Source organism: Anabrus simplex, chromosome 14 (assembly GCF_040414725.1).
Source record: "Anabrus simplex isolate iqAnaSimp1 chromosome 14, ASM4041472v1, whole genome shotgun sequence".
Classification (NCBI taxonomy): Eukaryota; Metazoa; Arthropoda; class Insecta; order Orthoptera; family Tettigoniidae; genus Anabrus; species Anabrus simplex.
Genome location: NC_090278.1, coordinates 98,483,002 through 98,498,022, shown reverse-complemented (window position 1 = coordinate 98,498,022; position 15,021 = coordinate 98,483,002). Strand labels below are relative to the sequence as shown.

At 41.1% G+C, this 15,021-nt stretch overlaps 1 protein-coding gene across 1 annotated transcript in view; it reads left to right on the top strand.

Moving 5' to 3' along the window:
- Positions 1-15,021, top strand: part of Mcm7 (minichromosome maintenance 7) — a 55,674-nt gene that overhangs the window by 15,585 nt on the left and 25,068 nt on the right. Inside the window, exons 7-9 of the mRNA XM_067158528.2 lie at positions 5,847-6,029; positions 7,291-7,504; positions 8,837-9,132. Of these exons, the coding sequence (XP_067014629.2) occupies positions 5,847-6,029; positions 7,291-7,504; positions 8,837-9,132 (693 nt within the window). The remainder of the gene's footprint in view (positions 1-5,846; positions 6,030-7,290; positions 7,505-8,836; positions 9,133-15,021) is intronic.

The window sequence follows — 15,021 nt, the reverse complement described above, 5'->3', positions numbered from 1 at the left end:
GGTTGCTGACCTAGAGATTTCTTGGAAAAAGAGTGGAAGTTAAATGGCTAAACTACAGTCCTCTCTGAATAAGACTACTTTTTAGAGCTTTATCTTTTGTGCCCGTCTTTTACATACCTATGGTTCATGGTGTGGGTTACTGTAGTCATGTCCTAGTTCGTGAACCATGGGCAACGGCTGAGTGGCCTAGTAAGTGGTCCTGAGAGTCGGGATACCAGTTACTATGGAATGGGAGTGGGCATCTCGGACATACTGAGTCGTGGTCCTCCTTGTGCTCAGGCGGCTAGGACTGTACAATTCACCGGTGGTCCATAACCCGTTAGAGGAGAGATCCTCACTTGGAATATGTACAAGAAGGGTAGCATCCTGCTTCATGAATTTACTGAGCTCTCAACATTTTAAGCAAGCCTCGGACCTATGGGATTAGCGGAGTCCCACTCCCATTTGACAGGTGAGGGACTCCTTGGAAACAACTTGGCGAATGAAATGGAATTCAATGGGGTGCTATCAATATTAATGGGGCTTATGGAAGAAAGAAAGTGGAACTGGCTGAGTTAGCAAAGAGGATGAATTTGGATGTGCTAGGAGTAAGTGATATTCGGGTAAGGGGAGATAAGGAGGAAGATATAGGAGATTATAAAGTGTACTTGACGGGTGTTAGAAAGGGAAGGGCAGAGTCTGGGGTAGGGCTCTTTATCAGGAATACCATTGCACGCAACATAGTTTCTGTTATGCATGTAAATGAGCTAATGATGTGGGTAGATTTGTCAGTTGGAGGAATTAGGACGAGAATTATCTCAGTGTATTCACCATGTGAGGGTGCAGATGAGGATGAAGTTGACAAGTTTTATGAAGCATTGAGTGACATCGTGGTCAGGGTCAACAGCAAGGATAGAATAGTGCTAATGGGCGATTTCAATGCGAGAGTTGGGAACTGAAGGATACGAAAGGGTGATTGGTAAATGTGGGGAAGATATGGAAGCTAATGGGAATGGGAAGCGTTTGCTGGACTTCTGTGCTAGTATGGGTTTAGCTGTTACGAATACATTCTTCAAGCAAAAGGCTATTCACCGCTACACGTGGGAGGCTAGGGGTACCGGATCCATAATAGACTATATCTTAACCGACTTTGAATTCAGGAAATCTGTTAGGAATGTACGAGTTTTCCGGGGATTTTTCGATGATACAGACCACTATCTGATCTGTAGCGAACTAAGTATTTCTAGGCCTAGGGTAGAGAAAATGAAACCTGTCTGCAAAAGAATAAGGGTAGAAAATCTCCAGGACGAGGAAATTAGAAGTACATGGATATGATTAGTGAGAAGTTTCGAACAGTGTACAGTAAGCAGGTTCAGGATATAGAAAGAGAATGGGTGGCATACAGGGATGCTGTAGTAGAAACAGCAAGGGAATGCGTAGGAACAACTGTGTGTAAAGATGGGAAAAGGCGAACATCTTGGTGGAATGATGAAGTGAGAGCAGCTTGTAAACGTAAAAAGAAGGCTTATCAGAAATGGCTCCAAACAAGGGCCGAGGCAGACAGGGATTTGTACGTAGATGAAAGAAACAGAGCGAAACAAATTCAGTAGAAGTCCGATATAGCGAGTACGGCATATAACGAGAACTCCGTTATAGCGACGACTTTTTTCTGTCCCTTCAAAATTCCTATATTAAACTGTGTATCGTCCTTCGGTTACAGCGAGAACCCTATCACTGGCTCATCCTTTATTACGAGCGATTAAGCGCGCGCGATTTTTTTCGTTTCCGATATTTATGCACCCCAGCAATAATATTGCATGCGATCGATTACCTTCGGCATCGTCTCCTCGCTATGTGCACTAGCGATTTCTCTCGTCGGCATTCGAAGGCGATGTCGGAGTCGATTAGTAATACCTGTCCACAGCTGTTCTGTAAAGAAAATTCGAAATGAAAGAGAACATATTTTCGTAATAAATGCGTAAATAATATGTCCGATAACGGTTGTTAACTCGTTAAAAATTAAGGCTGACTAAACGATCGCTTAATTTTGAGGCTTAATACTGCAATTAAGTAAGAATGGGATACACCTCGAGATATGGCAGAGTGCTTAATTGATTTCAGAGGTTAGTTTATATTTCGTCGTGTCTGGTTAAATTATGGAAAGACTATTATGAAAATTTATAGCGAGAAAGTTATAATTTCTCTACTTGCGCTTGAAGTGTGTTTTCATCATACGTATAGTGTGGTTAAGTTAGGATACGTGACGCTGTTTGAATAAGAAAACTGAAACGTTTGCAACAAAATGCGATTGATCATCTTCGGTACGGTATAGTTTTCTCACTTTGTGCATTTTCGAGCCTCTCTCTCTGACTTTCAAAGGCGATGTTGGAGTTGATTAGTAATATCCATCGACTGCTGTTCTCTAAAGAAAATTAGAAATGAAAGAGGATAACAGGTTTTCGTAATAAATGTGTAAATAACGTGGCCGATGGCAGTTGTTAACTCGTTAAAAATAAAGACTGAGGTAAAAGATATCTTAATTTTAATGTTATATACGGAAATTATGGAAGAATGTGATGCACCTCAGGATATGGCAGAGTACATCATTGATTTCAGAGAATATTTCATATCTTCTCGCGTCTAGTTACGGCTATTTACATGTAAATTTTTTGCGAGGTTATTTCTCTACATGCGTTTCAAATACGTTTTCATGATAGGCTACATATACGGTTAGGTTAGGTGACGCTGTTTGAAGAAGAAAGCTGAGACGTTTGCCACAGAAATCTCTGGAGTGATATTTTTTTTTTTTCCGAATACAAGACTTTTTTCTCTCAGAATCTCATGCATTCGCGGCCTAACAGTAAGTTAATGGATACCACTGACAACTACCGCGATAACCACGCTGCTGCTTTTCACACGCGCACAGACCTTGTTGACAATAAACGACCGCCTCTTTACTACACATCGCTAGCCGCGACAACCGGTTGTGCAGTGCCTGTGTGTTTTCTCCACTGCCTGGTTTTCTCAAATCTGCAGAATGGTATCAAAAAAAGCGACCCTTCAAATTCTTAGAAAAACCATGGCTACTCTGTGGCAGTCATAACGCGTCTATTGTACTTGACGCTTTGCAAAATGAAGGTTTATAGACAGCAGGAATATTTTCGTGATGGATAGTCGTATTGTAAAGATACGTGGAAAAGCTATTGCCGGCAAATTTTCAACGGGTTCTAGTCGATATTATGATGCCAATTTTACGTTAATGTTTATTAAACACTCGGAAATGTAGAATAATTGTGCAGCCGCAAGAAAATACGGCATAGGCCTAACTAAAGCCAATATTTGGCGTTTTATATTGTGCCTTGTGTATTTTAATATGTTTAATGTACTCAATGTGTCCAATGTACACTCAATACCACTTTTATCACATAGACAAAACACTACTACAATATATTTTATTTTCATCCCCATTAGACATCTGGATGATCTAACATCTTTGTGATATTGTGTACTAGCTGATGATGGCCATTGATAGGTGGAACACATTTCTTGTCTGTACAGTGAATCCAATCAATATGGAAAATGAAACTTATAAATAATAATAAGAAGGTACTTTCCCGTGGCATAGTGAAACGGCTACAACACATCGGATCAGTGCCTCAGTGAGCGGTACAATAACACCCACGGTATCTCCTGCCTGTCATAAGAGGTGATCAACCTGTTGGCGATTGCACCTGAGGACACTCAGTAGAGTTTGCACGGCATTTGTCGTTTCAGGCTAGTACTAAGGATTTAATTGCTTACTGACGTAATGTGACACCTGGAGGTATTTTTTAGAACTTTTTCAGTTATTCAAATAGTGTCGCTGTACATATCCTAGTTCTGTATGGTGGCAGTCTGTCAAATGCGTATACTCCCTACAGTGTAAGAGTTAGCCTACCGGTTACAGGAGTGTCAAGATTGCCGCCAATGTGAACAGTTGTTTGTGCTCTTCGCAGCTATAAATATTTTAGGTTTTCGTGTATATAACTGTGAAGGTTTCTTCTTTTGTAAATTACAGGTGATGCTATGAAGTTTCTGGACACAGGTGATATTATAGATGAACTAAATAGAGATAGTAGTGAAGGTGATACATTAAAAAAGTTTTGAAACAACTATGTTTTCTCGATCCAAAATGTCTTTTTCCTATGTTTATTGTAATTTATTGAAAAAAGGCCACGGCCGCTTCCTTCCCGGTCCTAGCTCTTTCCTGTCGCATCGTCGCCATAAGACCTATCTGTGTCAGTATGACGTAAAGCCACCAGCAAAAAAAAAAAAATTCTTACTCCCAAGAGGTTGTTTACTGGTCAAATACGTACTCGGATGCGACCAGCATTATGGCACGGCACATGGCGCGCACACTCATCAAAATTATCTTCGGGAGCGAGGGTTGGCGACCACGGGACCATTAACTGAGTTGTGTCTTTGCTTCCGCTTGTGCCAGGCTCCTCACTTTCGTCTATGCTGTCCGACCTCCCTTGGTCAACTCTCCTTCTTTTAGACTCTAACGGTATAAGGTTGCAAATCCTACAAAGTCTCGTCATTCACGGCCTTAATTAATTAATTAATGACTGTTCAAAAAGTCGAAACCGGTCCTGTAAATTAATCTTATATAAATAAAATTGGTCTTGATAAGGTGGAACCTTTTCTTATCTATATTATATTCACAGCCTTGTCTTTCTTTGACTGATGCCTTACTTTTTCAAAGTGTTGGATTGTTTTATTTTCTGTCCCTGTGTTAGTGGATGGTTGCCCAGTTGTAGTTCGCCTTAAAATTGTAATCACTACCGTAAGTTTAAGGTTAGCAGAGACTGAATGATTTCAAGAAAAGCAATCGCTGTTTGTGATCATGACCTCCTTTTCCTTATCCAGTCCAGGTCTCTTCTTCTTGCTCTCCATCGCCTGTTTTGATATTCTTTCCTCCTACAACCTATTTACATGTCCGTACCAACTCTATCAACTCTGTGTTCAGGTTTTCTATTTCAACGTCGTTTCTCAGTTTGTCCTTCCTATCTTACTTGTTAGGTATTTAATTTTGCTGGCTTGAATTCTACTCTTCTCTTGTCCAGGTCTCAGCGACATAAGTAAATGTGGCTGCATGATACATTTTGTACGTTCTGCGATTATTTTCAAAACTCAAACTTGTAAAGAACTACTTGTGTAATGTTCTGACCCAAGACAGACTCCTTGCCAGTGAATTGCAAACAAACCTCATGTTCTGTATCGTACAGTAAAACCTTGTTAGGATGTCAGTTGTCTGTTATTCAGGATCATATCACGCACTTGTTCAGTATTGGCATCAGTTGCGGCTGCAGATGGACCCAGATATATTTCCTCATCCTTCACGCTCCTGTTAAACACTTCGCTGATTGTCTCTATATTGTGCTGAATTTCGGCTCGTGGTACACCCTTGGGCCACAAAAAACGGATTACAAACCGCTGTTCTTCGTTGGTGCAAAGAGAGTGGTGCAGCTGTCTTTAGATCGCAACAGCGCAAGCTGTACTGATCTGATAATGCTGAAATCTAACACAGATGTAGACAACAGTGCCATCTAGCGGCTGGTGGAGCCTACCTAAAGACAATTGCAGGTACTTAGTGACTTGCCTACGTATATATGTAACACAGCTATATAAATTTAAAAAAGAGAATCCTTGTTCTGTTTAATTTGTGGAGGTCTGTGTATAGGAAAGAGGATACAGCATTTTGCTACTTTTCTGTTCCATGTTTCCTGTCACCTACATTTACATCTGACTATGCTCTACTTTTGTGATAAACGTAGAAGAATGCTTGAGGGTCTTAAGCTGCTAATGTGTGTTCTCTGCCCCTACAGAGCGACCAAGTACCTGTGGGCCACATTCCTCGCTCCCTCACCATCTTCTGCCGCGGGGAGACGACTCGCCAAGCCCTTCCCGGGGACCACATCTCCGTCACGGGCGTGTTCCTGCCGCTCACCAAGACGGGCTTCCGTCAGATCGCTCAGGGACTGCTGTCGGAGACGTACCTGGAGGCTCACGTGAGTGTGCTGCCCAGAGTGGCGACGTTAAATGTGTCCAGTTGAGTAAGATGACCCCCATTTTCCTGTCTGCGTTCCCACAACTTACACTGGTTATTGAAATAGCCTGTATTAATATCAGATGTGCAATATATTCTCACTCTTATGTAATCCCATACGACTGCTACTGTTTGTGGTAGTAGAGTGCTCTGTCTTATCTGATGGACAGCTGTTTACTCAAAACCTGATGTGATAAATCTAGAGAACAAGCATGAAATATACTTAAAAATAAGGGTCTGTGTTTCAACAGCGGCAGTTATCAAAAGAATGTTTCCAGTTACTATGTATTACACTCGGAAGTACAACTCGTAACATGCGCTGGTTAACAGCTGATCGTTTGGCGTGCCTTGTACAGCTCAGTTTTATTCTGAAGGAGTGGCTTCTTCTGCATATACACCAACTGGGAATACCAGAAACCATTTGGGAATAGATTCACACCGTTTAGACTCTGTAGTCGGGAATAACATTTTTTTTTAAGGTTCCAAAAGACGGGACCTTGTATGCTCTTGGTTGCAGTGAATGGCTCAAAAAGAATGAAGCATGGCTGACGCGACTGGCAAGATGGCAGTGAATATGATGTCACTTGAATTGCCGGTAGCAAGGCAGGGAAGTTAGCGGCACAAGGCGATAATTCAAATGAAAGCAGTTTACTGTGTGGTAAGGCCTACTGCTCGACTGATGGAGACAAATGACTGGCCATTAAGTTCTTTTGTATCAATATTTAATTATATGATAACACGATACTCTTATCCCTTTTTTCTACGGGGTCGAGTATGAAGTGAGACAAATCCTCGTAGAGAGTTTTTACGGCCGTATGGCCTTTCTGACGTCGGCCTCACCAGACGAATTAATGAGATGTTACGAATGACGTGATGAGTATCTAAAACGGACTTTTGTATGTACCGTAGGCCTAAAAGTCGTGTTGACCCTTTATTGTCTTCTTTACGTTTAGAATAGAACGTTTACACGTACAATTTATAGCTCTTTATAGCCTGGAAAGTCAGGTTTTCACTGCACAAAATTCTGATGTTATTGGACCTCCGTTTACTATTTTTGGCTGTAAAAGTGGGGAATAAAGGGATCTAATATACGAGTAAATACGGTATACATATTTCAGAGATAAACAATATACTGTGTGTGTGGTTCAGTGTGATACATAGCAACGTGTGCTTCGGGGAGTTCACCGCACGTATAGTTTCTGTCAGGAAGTCTCTGTTTTCAGCGAGTTGTACTCCTCAACAAGACGGAAGATGACGAGATGACGGATGCAGACCTGACGGATGCGGAGATTCAACAGTTGGCAGAGGAGGACTTCTACAGCAAGCTGGCGGGCAGCTTAGCTCCCGAGATCTACGGCCATGAGGATGTCAAAAAGGCTTTACTTCTTCTTCTTGTGGGCGGAGTGGATCGCCGTCCAGATGGGATGAAAATCAGAGGTGTGTACGTGCAGTCGATATTCTTATGTAATTCACGCAACCTCATTTGTTTTATGTTTTATTTGGCGAGTGTACTGTGTTTCCCGCTCATACAGCAGCGTGTGTGCTCTACAGCTGGAAAAAGTGAGAGTTTTAGCACGCTGGCAACTCGGTTAACCAGTATGATAGAATGAGTTTGTTATTATTATTACTTGTTATTGTGTGGTTCGCACACTGTTAACATCATTTCTGTGCGTAGTTTTGTTGGAGTAGCAGGCCGCAGTTTTTTGCAGTTCTGTGCTTTTTCCCTGTCAATATCTTATACTAATAATTGAGACATATTGATCTTATTGTATGTGGTTGTTTAGTGTATTTCAGTGCATTTGTGTTCATTCTTGCTTCATAATTTTTAATGACTTTAATGTATTTCAGAGAGTTGTGTCGGCAACAGTTTCTGCTGTATTCTCTTCACATTGTGGCCGCAAAACATAACAAACGTTAACTCCAAGTGTAAGAGATAGCTATAATATTGAATTTCTGTTCATTTTACAGTCTGATAAAGGAAACATTCGCGGCAGGCGACATTCAATGGAAAAATGTCTGAAAACTTTGAATCTCCATTGCCAAGTTCATCTCGAACTTCCACGTGGTTTTGTTGTGGTTTATATGTTTTTAGGTGATCGTATTTTTGAGTCCTAACTCGTGTTTATACAGTTTTGAATCACCCTTCATGGACCATTTTGTCGACTGACAATTTCTGACCTCGTAATTCACTATTTCATGTCTCTTTTACTCTTATTTAATGCTGTAACATTTTGTGTAATGTACATGTCTGCATGTATCTCTTATTTAATGCTGTAACATTTTGTGTAATGTACATGTCTGCATGTATACGCCTATCCCTATTTCTCACATTTTGGCTGAACATGACGCTAAATAGCGTCGAAACTAGTTCCCGGTAAAAATATGTTGTAAATAAACATTTCAACATTTATTTGTATTGAAAAGGTGGACCCTTTAAGTTACCTATCTTACGTTCTCAGTTCAATACGGGCAAAAAATGAAATTCTTAGATTAAAAAAAACTATTATGTATTTTGTTCCGTGTTTATTAAATTTTCTTGTAACCATTTTTGTTTTCTTAGTTTAAGATTTTATTTATAATGCTCAATTCTCATTGTATCTCTGGATATGAATGCCTTTTATCTTGTCTTTTTTTTTACCCCTAGACCATAGCACAATGGAAATCCAAGAATTGAAAAGAATCTTCCTATTTTTTTATTTGTAAAAGTTGGCAAGTACGCTATTGTTTCTTGGTTGTGCAAGAGCTTAAATATGCCGTGATACTGAACAGGTAACATCAACATCTGTCTGATGGGAGACCCCGGAGTGGCCAAGTCTCAGCTCCTGTCCTACATAGACCGGCTGGCCCCCCGCAGTCAGTACACCACGGGGCGAGGATCGTCTGGCGTGGGTCTGACCGCGGCCGTCATGAAGGACCCCCTCACCGGAGAGATGATGTTGGAGGGAGGCGCCCTCGTGCTGGCCGACAAAGGCATCTGCTGCATCGACGAGTTCGACAAGATGGCCGACTCGGACCGTACCGCCATCCACGAGGTCATGGAGCAGCAGACGATCTCCATTGCCAAGGTAAGTGTGTTGCGCGTTATAACACTCCTACAGTGCTGTTTCCCGTTGTAGCTTCTGTCAAACTATAAATTATGGTCAGTATTATTTATTGCTTTGTTCTCGAGTGAAATGATGGTTCGTCCTTAAGACTGTGGCGCGCCTTGTAAGGAAGGTGAGAGTTTGGTAGCAATGATATGTTTTCATTCTCAAATTCCAAGTTATACATTTATAGTTGGCAGATTTGCTCGATTTTCTGAACTCTTAACGAGGGATACTTGATAAAGACCAAATTACTGCATATAAGGCTGGGGGAAGAAGATATTTTGCAAAAATGTGATCATAAAATGGACACTGAAAATTAATTTTATGACGAGGATGCTTACATTGGGACGGGACATTGGTTTAGGAAAGGATAATAAGACTTTATGGACAAATTTACTGCACAACTAATTTATCATGTTCTAGTTTAGTGCGCACGCAGGAGAGGGCGATATCAATTGTAAGAGAAAGATGAAGTCGTGACATTGTTTGAAACTGTTTGTAATCGATCCTTTTTCACCATGTATACGATGTAGCCAGCAACTGAAACAAAACAACCCAACGTGCAACCAGTAATGTTACGGAATTAACCGTGCCTAACTACGGGTTAATGTTTAGAGATATTACACACAAAAAAATGTCCATTTCATATTTTATTGTATGTTAGTATCAAATGCTTATGATAAAAAAAGAATTTTTCCTCTGATGTTGAGCTAATTTTTCTTGTACTTGATTTGGCTTGAAACGTTCGTGGCGCAGAGAGGCACAACTTGTATTGTATTGCCACGTATCTTTGCTCGTCTACTTTTCTAAACAGGCAGTGCAATGTTTAGAGGAGTCAGTGTCTGCTTCAACAGTGTGTTAGTCTTTCAACTTGAGGACAAGCCTCTCAGACACGACATAACACCGAAATATTGTAATTACTTTGTATCATCATTGATTCCTTCCAGCAAGCCAGGTAGGATGTGCCTCCATTTATTACGATCCCATGTCTCTCCTGTGTTATCTGATGTAGCCACCTTTGTCTACAGCATCCAGTTGGCCTTCGTCCTGGAACGATCTTCTCAAAATACTTCGCCTGCATCCGCTTAACGTGTCGTAGCCACTTCAGCCTTTCTTATGTGGTCGGGGTGACCTCGAGGTCTCTTCGTATCTTGTCATTGCGTATAGCTGATCTAAGGAACTTCATTTCACAAGCTTGCAGTCGACTTTCTTCTCTCAACTCTCCAGACTATACGTCATGATCGGCAGGAGATAAGTCTTAAACGGGGTCTGTTTAGCCCTCAGAGGAACTCCCTTGTCCCGTACTTGATGGAAGAAGTTGGATCCTTCTTGCACCCTGTTCCACACTTCTATCATTTGATGTTGTACTCCCCAGATATTTTAAGGTATTCAATCTTCTCTCCCTCGACGGTGAGGGTGCAAGGTGTATTTGTCCTACTAACTTTCATTACCACTGTTTTACTCTTGTTCACAGTTAACTTATGTTCTCTAAACTTGGTGGACCAAGCGAGTTGGCCGTGTGGCTAGGGGCGCACAGCTATGAGCTTGCATCCGGGAGATAGTGGATTCGAACACCACTGTCGGCAGCCTTGAAGGTGGTTTTCCGTGGTTTCCCATTTTCACACCAGGCAGATGTTGGGTATATACCTTAAGGCTATGGCCACTTCCTTCCCTTTCCTAGGCCTTTCCTATCCCATCGTCGCCATAAGATATAAAGCAAAAAAAAACTTGGTGTTCCAAAGATACAATCTCCTCGGAACATCTCTCTGTTTCTTCTCAAACGGCAACATCGTCAGCAAAGGAAATGCATTAAAGATCTTCCTTATCTATTCCTTTGAGTTCCTTTATAACAGTACCCATGAGTGAAATGAAGAACAGTGGGGAAAGAGGACTCACTTGTTGGACACTCTCCTTGTTTGAACCACTGGATCTTCCATGTCCTACTTTCAAAACTGCATGATGAATTACATTGTAGGCACAAACTTCACTACCATACTTTGCGGTTTAATTTTCTAGATGAAAAGTTTAAAACCTGTATTTTTCTGCAGTTTTTTAGCCTTTTTCAATAATCCATCCTTAATCGCACATTATAAGAACTCCACCACAGCAGAACACATGATGCCAGATTTGACAGTTTCTGGTGAAAGCATTTGAAAAGGAAAGAATGCAGGGTTTCGTTAATTGTTGTGTTGACATAAACCAGACGCCTCTGTGTCTCGTGCTTGGGCTCACCTGCCTACTGCACGCGTTGAGCATAGAGCACAATCTCTAGATTAGAATATGCAGGATAGGTAAATGCTATTGTAAATAGAATTTTAACCATAGCAGAAGTGAATTGTTTAAATATGGGGATAAACGGCGCCCTGTATGATGTTAACACTTCAGACCTTCAAATACGGTATGATACGCGCAACCCTACTCAAACATAGCTTCCTGCATTTTCGTTGAGCTGAACTTCCATATTTCTTGTACATTTGTGTGGACTTGATAATGTCCGCCTCCACACTCGAGAAGGGGCTATCCCACATAAATTCAGAAACTGATTTTCTCGAGTTTTTGCACAGTGCTACTATCTCTTAGCAATCCTGTGAACTGCTTGAGGTTGTCGGATAATTCCTTGTCTGTCGAATTACACACAGAAATCTGAGGTCGTTGGGAATCGGCTGTAAAGAGTAGGGGTTAAGCCACATGTCTGAGGAGCGAGTTACTTTTCTTGTGATGGTACAATCAGTGGTTTGATTGTGAATAAATGTAAAACTTAAACGAAAGTAAGAAAACTGGAAGAGGTCCGTAGCTAAGAGATGGAAGAAAAGTGGTGAAGCTTATCTAAGTGAGAAGAGAATCGATGAACAATCAATCAGTCACTACTGATCTGCATTTAGGGCAGTCACACAGTTGGCAGATTCCCTATCTGTTGTTTTCCTAGCCTTTTCTTGAATGATTACAAACAAATTGGAAATTTATTGAACATCTCCCTTGGTAAGTTATTCCAATCCCTAACTCCCCTTCCTATAAACAATTATTTTCCCCAATTTGTCTCCTTGAATTCCAACTTTATCTTCATATTGTGATCTCTCCTACTTTTAAAGACACCACTCAAACTTATTCATCTACTGTTATTCCACACCACCTCCCCGCTGACAACTCGGAACTTTCTTGTGGGAATCAACATCTACAGTAAAATCTCGTTAATTCGAAGTCCTTGGGACGCAAAAATCGGATTTCGAATGACATGATTTCGAATTAACCACTGCTAACTCGAAATTCAGAAATACCAACCCCTGCTGCATTACAAAATATTATAAGATCCTTTATAGCATGCAATCACCTTGATCCACAGTTAAAACTTTCAAATGTCCTGGGGAAAAAAAATTCCTAAATGTATCCAACAAGGTGCATTTATTGAAATAATGCTCTTGGAATACGCCATACGCTGTCAAACATAACCTCACGCCCGGGAAAAATAAAACACGATTCAAAAACACAAACTTTGAAAACCCAGACATATATTTAACACAAATATCAAGAACAATAAATAACTTTGTACAGTACCTCAATAGTTTGCAAATGTTTAATGGTCCTGTAGGGCTATGTATTGCCTTTTGAAGAAAGAATGTGTGAGAGGTTGGTTCATCCTTTTTTATTTTTAATAAACACTAACTGCGAACTGCTCCATACGGGCCATAGCCTTAATTGCAGTGCCGTCTGCATCACTTGCACTTATCACAGAATCCAACATGGCTAGAGCGGCAAGTACAGCATTCTTTGACGGAATAGTTGCCGCCTGCACCGTATCTTTGTCGTGTTCAACATCAGTTGTAGCTGCATCTCCCTCTGGTGTCATGTGAGCAGAAGAGCGGGATCCCGGCATGATATTCAGCTGTGATGAGCTGTAGTCTCCGCATGGTCTATGGCGATGTATTCGGAGAAAATCAGACATCTGACTTTTGCCGTAACTCCTCCCACTCATCTTCATTGTCGTCGTCTTCTCCTTCTATTTCATTGAACGAACCAAAACCACACTTGACGAAGCAGTTCTTGATTGTCGATGGAGGAATAGCGTCCCAGGCAACTGTCACACTCCGCATTGCATCTTCCACTTGCGTATTTCTCCCGCCGGAATATATCTAGCAAGTTCCCGGAGAAAGTAACGCACCAGTTGCTTTCTGTAGGCACGTTTCACACATGAAAGTATACCTTGATCTAGGGGCTGCAAGTAGCTCGTAGTGTTGGCCGGCAGAGAAAGAAGACTCACATGTTTTAAAAGTAAATTATGTTTGTGTGCAGCGCACTGATCCAATAACACAAGTATTTTTCTGTCCTGGCATGCCATTTTGCGCTCAAGGCATACCAGCCACTCCTCAAAAATTCTGCCTGTCATCCAGGAATTTTTAGATGACTTGTATTTGCATGGGAAGTGCCTGATGCCCTTAAAACATCATGCCTTCTCGACCTTACCTAAGACGAGGGGAGGAAGTCTCTCGCTTCCATCTGCATTGCAACACAGAAGGACTGTGACCCTATCCTTGTAAGATTTTCCACCATGGCACTTATCTCCCTTAAAACCATAAGTCCGTTTGGCCTCGGCATTCAAAAACAATACAGTCTCATCGGCATTGATGATATTGTTCGCTGCATACGAATTATGTGAGCCACGCTTTCTCGCCAACTGTCTGCATCATTAGTGTTCACCAATTCTGCTTCTCCACACACTGCCTGCCACGTGAAATTGTGCCGTTCCTTAAAACGCTAAATCCACCCGTTCGAACACTGAAAAAAACATAAAGGTCCATACTCTAGTTGAGGTCTTACCAGACTTGTATGCCCTCTCCTTTACGTCCTTTCTACAACCCCTAAATACCCTCATAACCATGTGCAGAGATCTGTACCCTTTATTAACAATCATATTTATGTGGTTATCCCAATGAAGATCTTTCCTTATATTAACACCTAGATACTTACAATGATATAGATGTTGATTCCCATAGGGAATCTGAAATATTTGTCCTGAATGAGTAAATTTATAATACCAATATAAATGGTCCGTTATTGGACATTATAAATTTTCCAGCTAACTCATTCCTGGTTGCCAGCGTTTCGCCCTCGTGTGCTAGGGTGGGCTCATCAGTTGGTACCTAGCACACCTACCAATACGCTGGCTAGTGCATACCGTGGAGGTCACTGCGTAGGCCCTAGCACACGAGGGCGAAACACTGGCAACCAAGAATGAGTTAGCTGGAAAATTTATAATGTAAAATAACGGACCATTTATATTGGTATTTACTTACAATGATCCGCAAAAGGGAATTTCACCCAATCACCGCAGTAATTAAAACTGAGGGGACTTTTCCTATTTGTGAAACGCACAACCTGACTTTTAACCCCGTTTATCATCTCACAGTCTTGTAACTTATTTATTACTCTGTACAGAATATCATCATCTGCAAACAGCCTTATCTCTGATTCCACTTCTTTACACATATCATTGATATATATAAGAAAATATAAAGGTCCAATAATACTGCCTTGAGGATTCCCCTCTTAATTATTACAGGGTCAGATAAAGCTTCACCTACTCTAATTCTCAGAGTTCTATTTTCTAGAAACACAGCCACCCATTCAGTCACTCTTTTGTCTAGTCCAATTGCACTCATTTTTGCCAGTAGTCTCCCATGATCCACCCTATCAAATGCTTTAGCCAGGTCAATAGCGATACAGTCCATATGACCTCCTGAATCCAGGATATCTGCCATATCTTGCTGGAATCCTGCAAGTTGAGCTTCAGTGGAATATTATTTCCTAAAACCGAACTGCCTTCTATCAAACCTGTTATTAATTTTGCAAACATGTCTAATATAATCAGAAAGA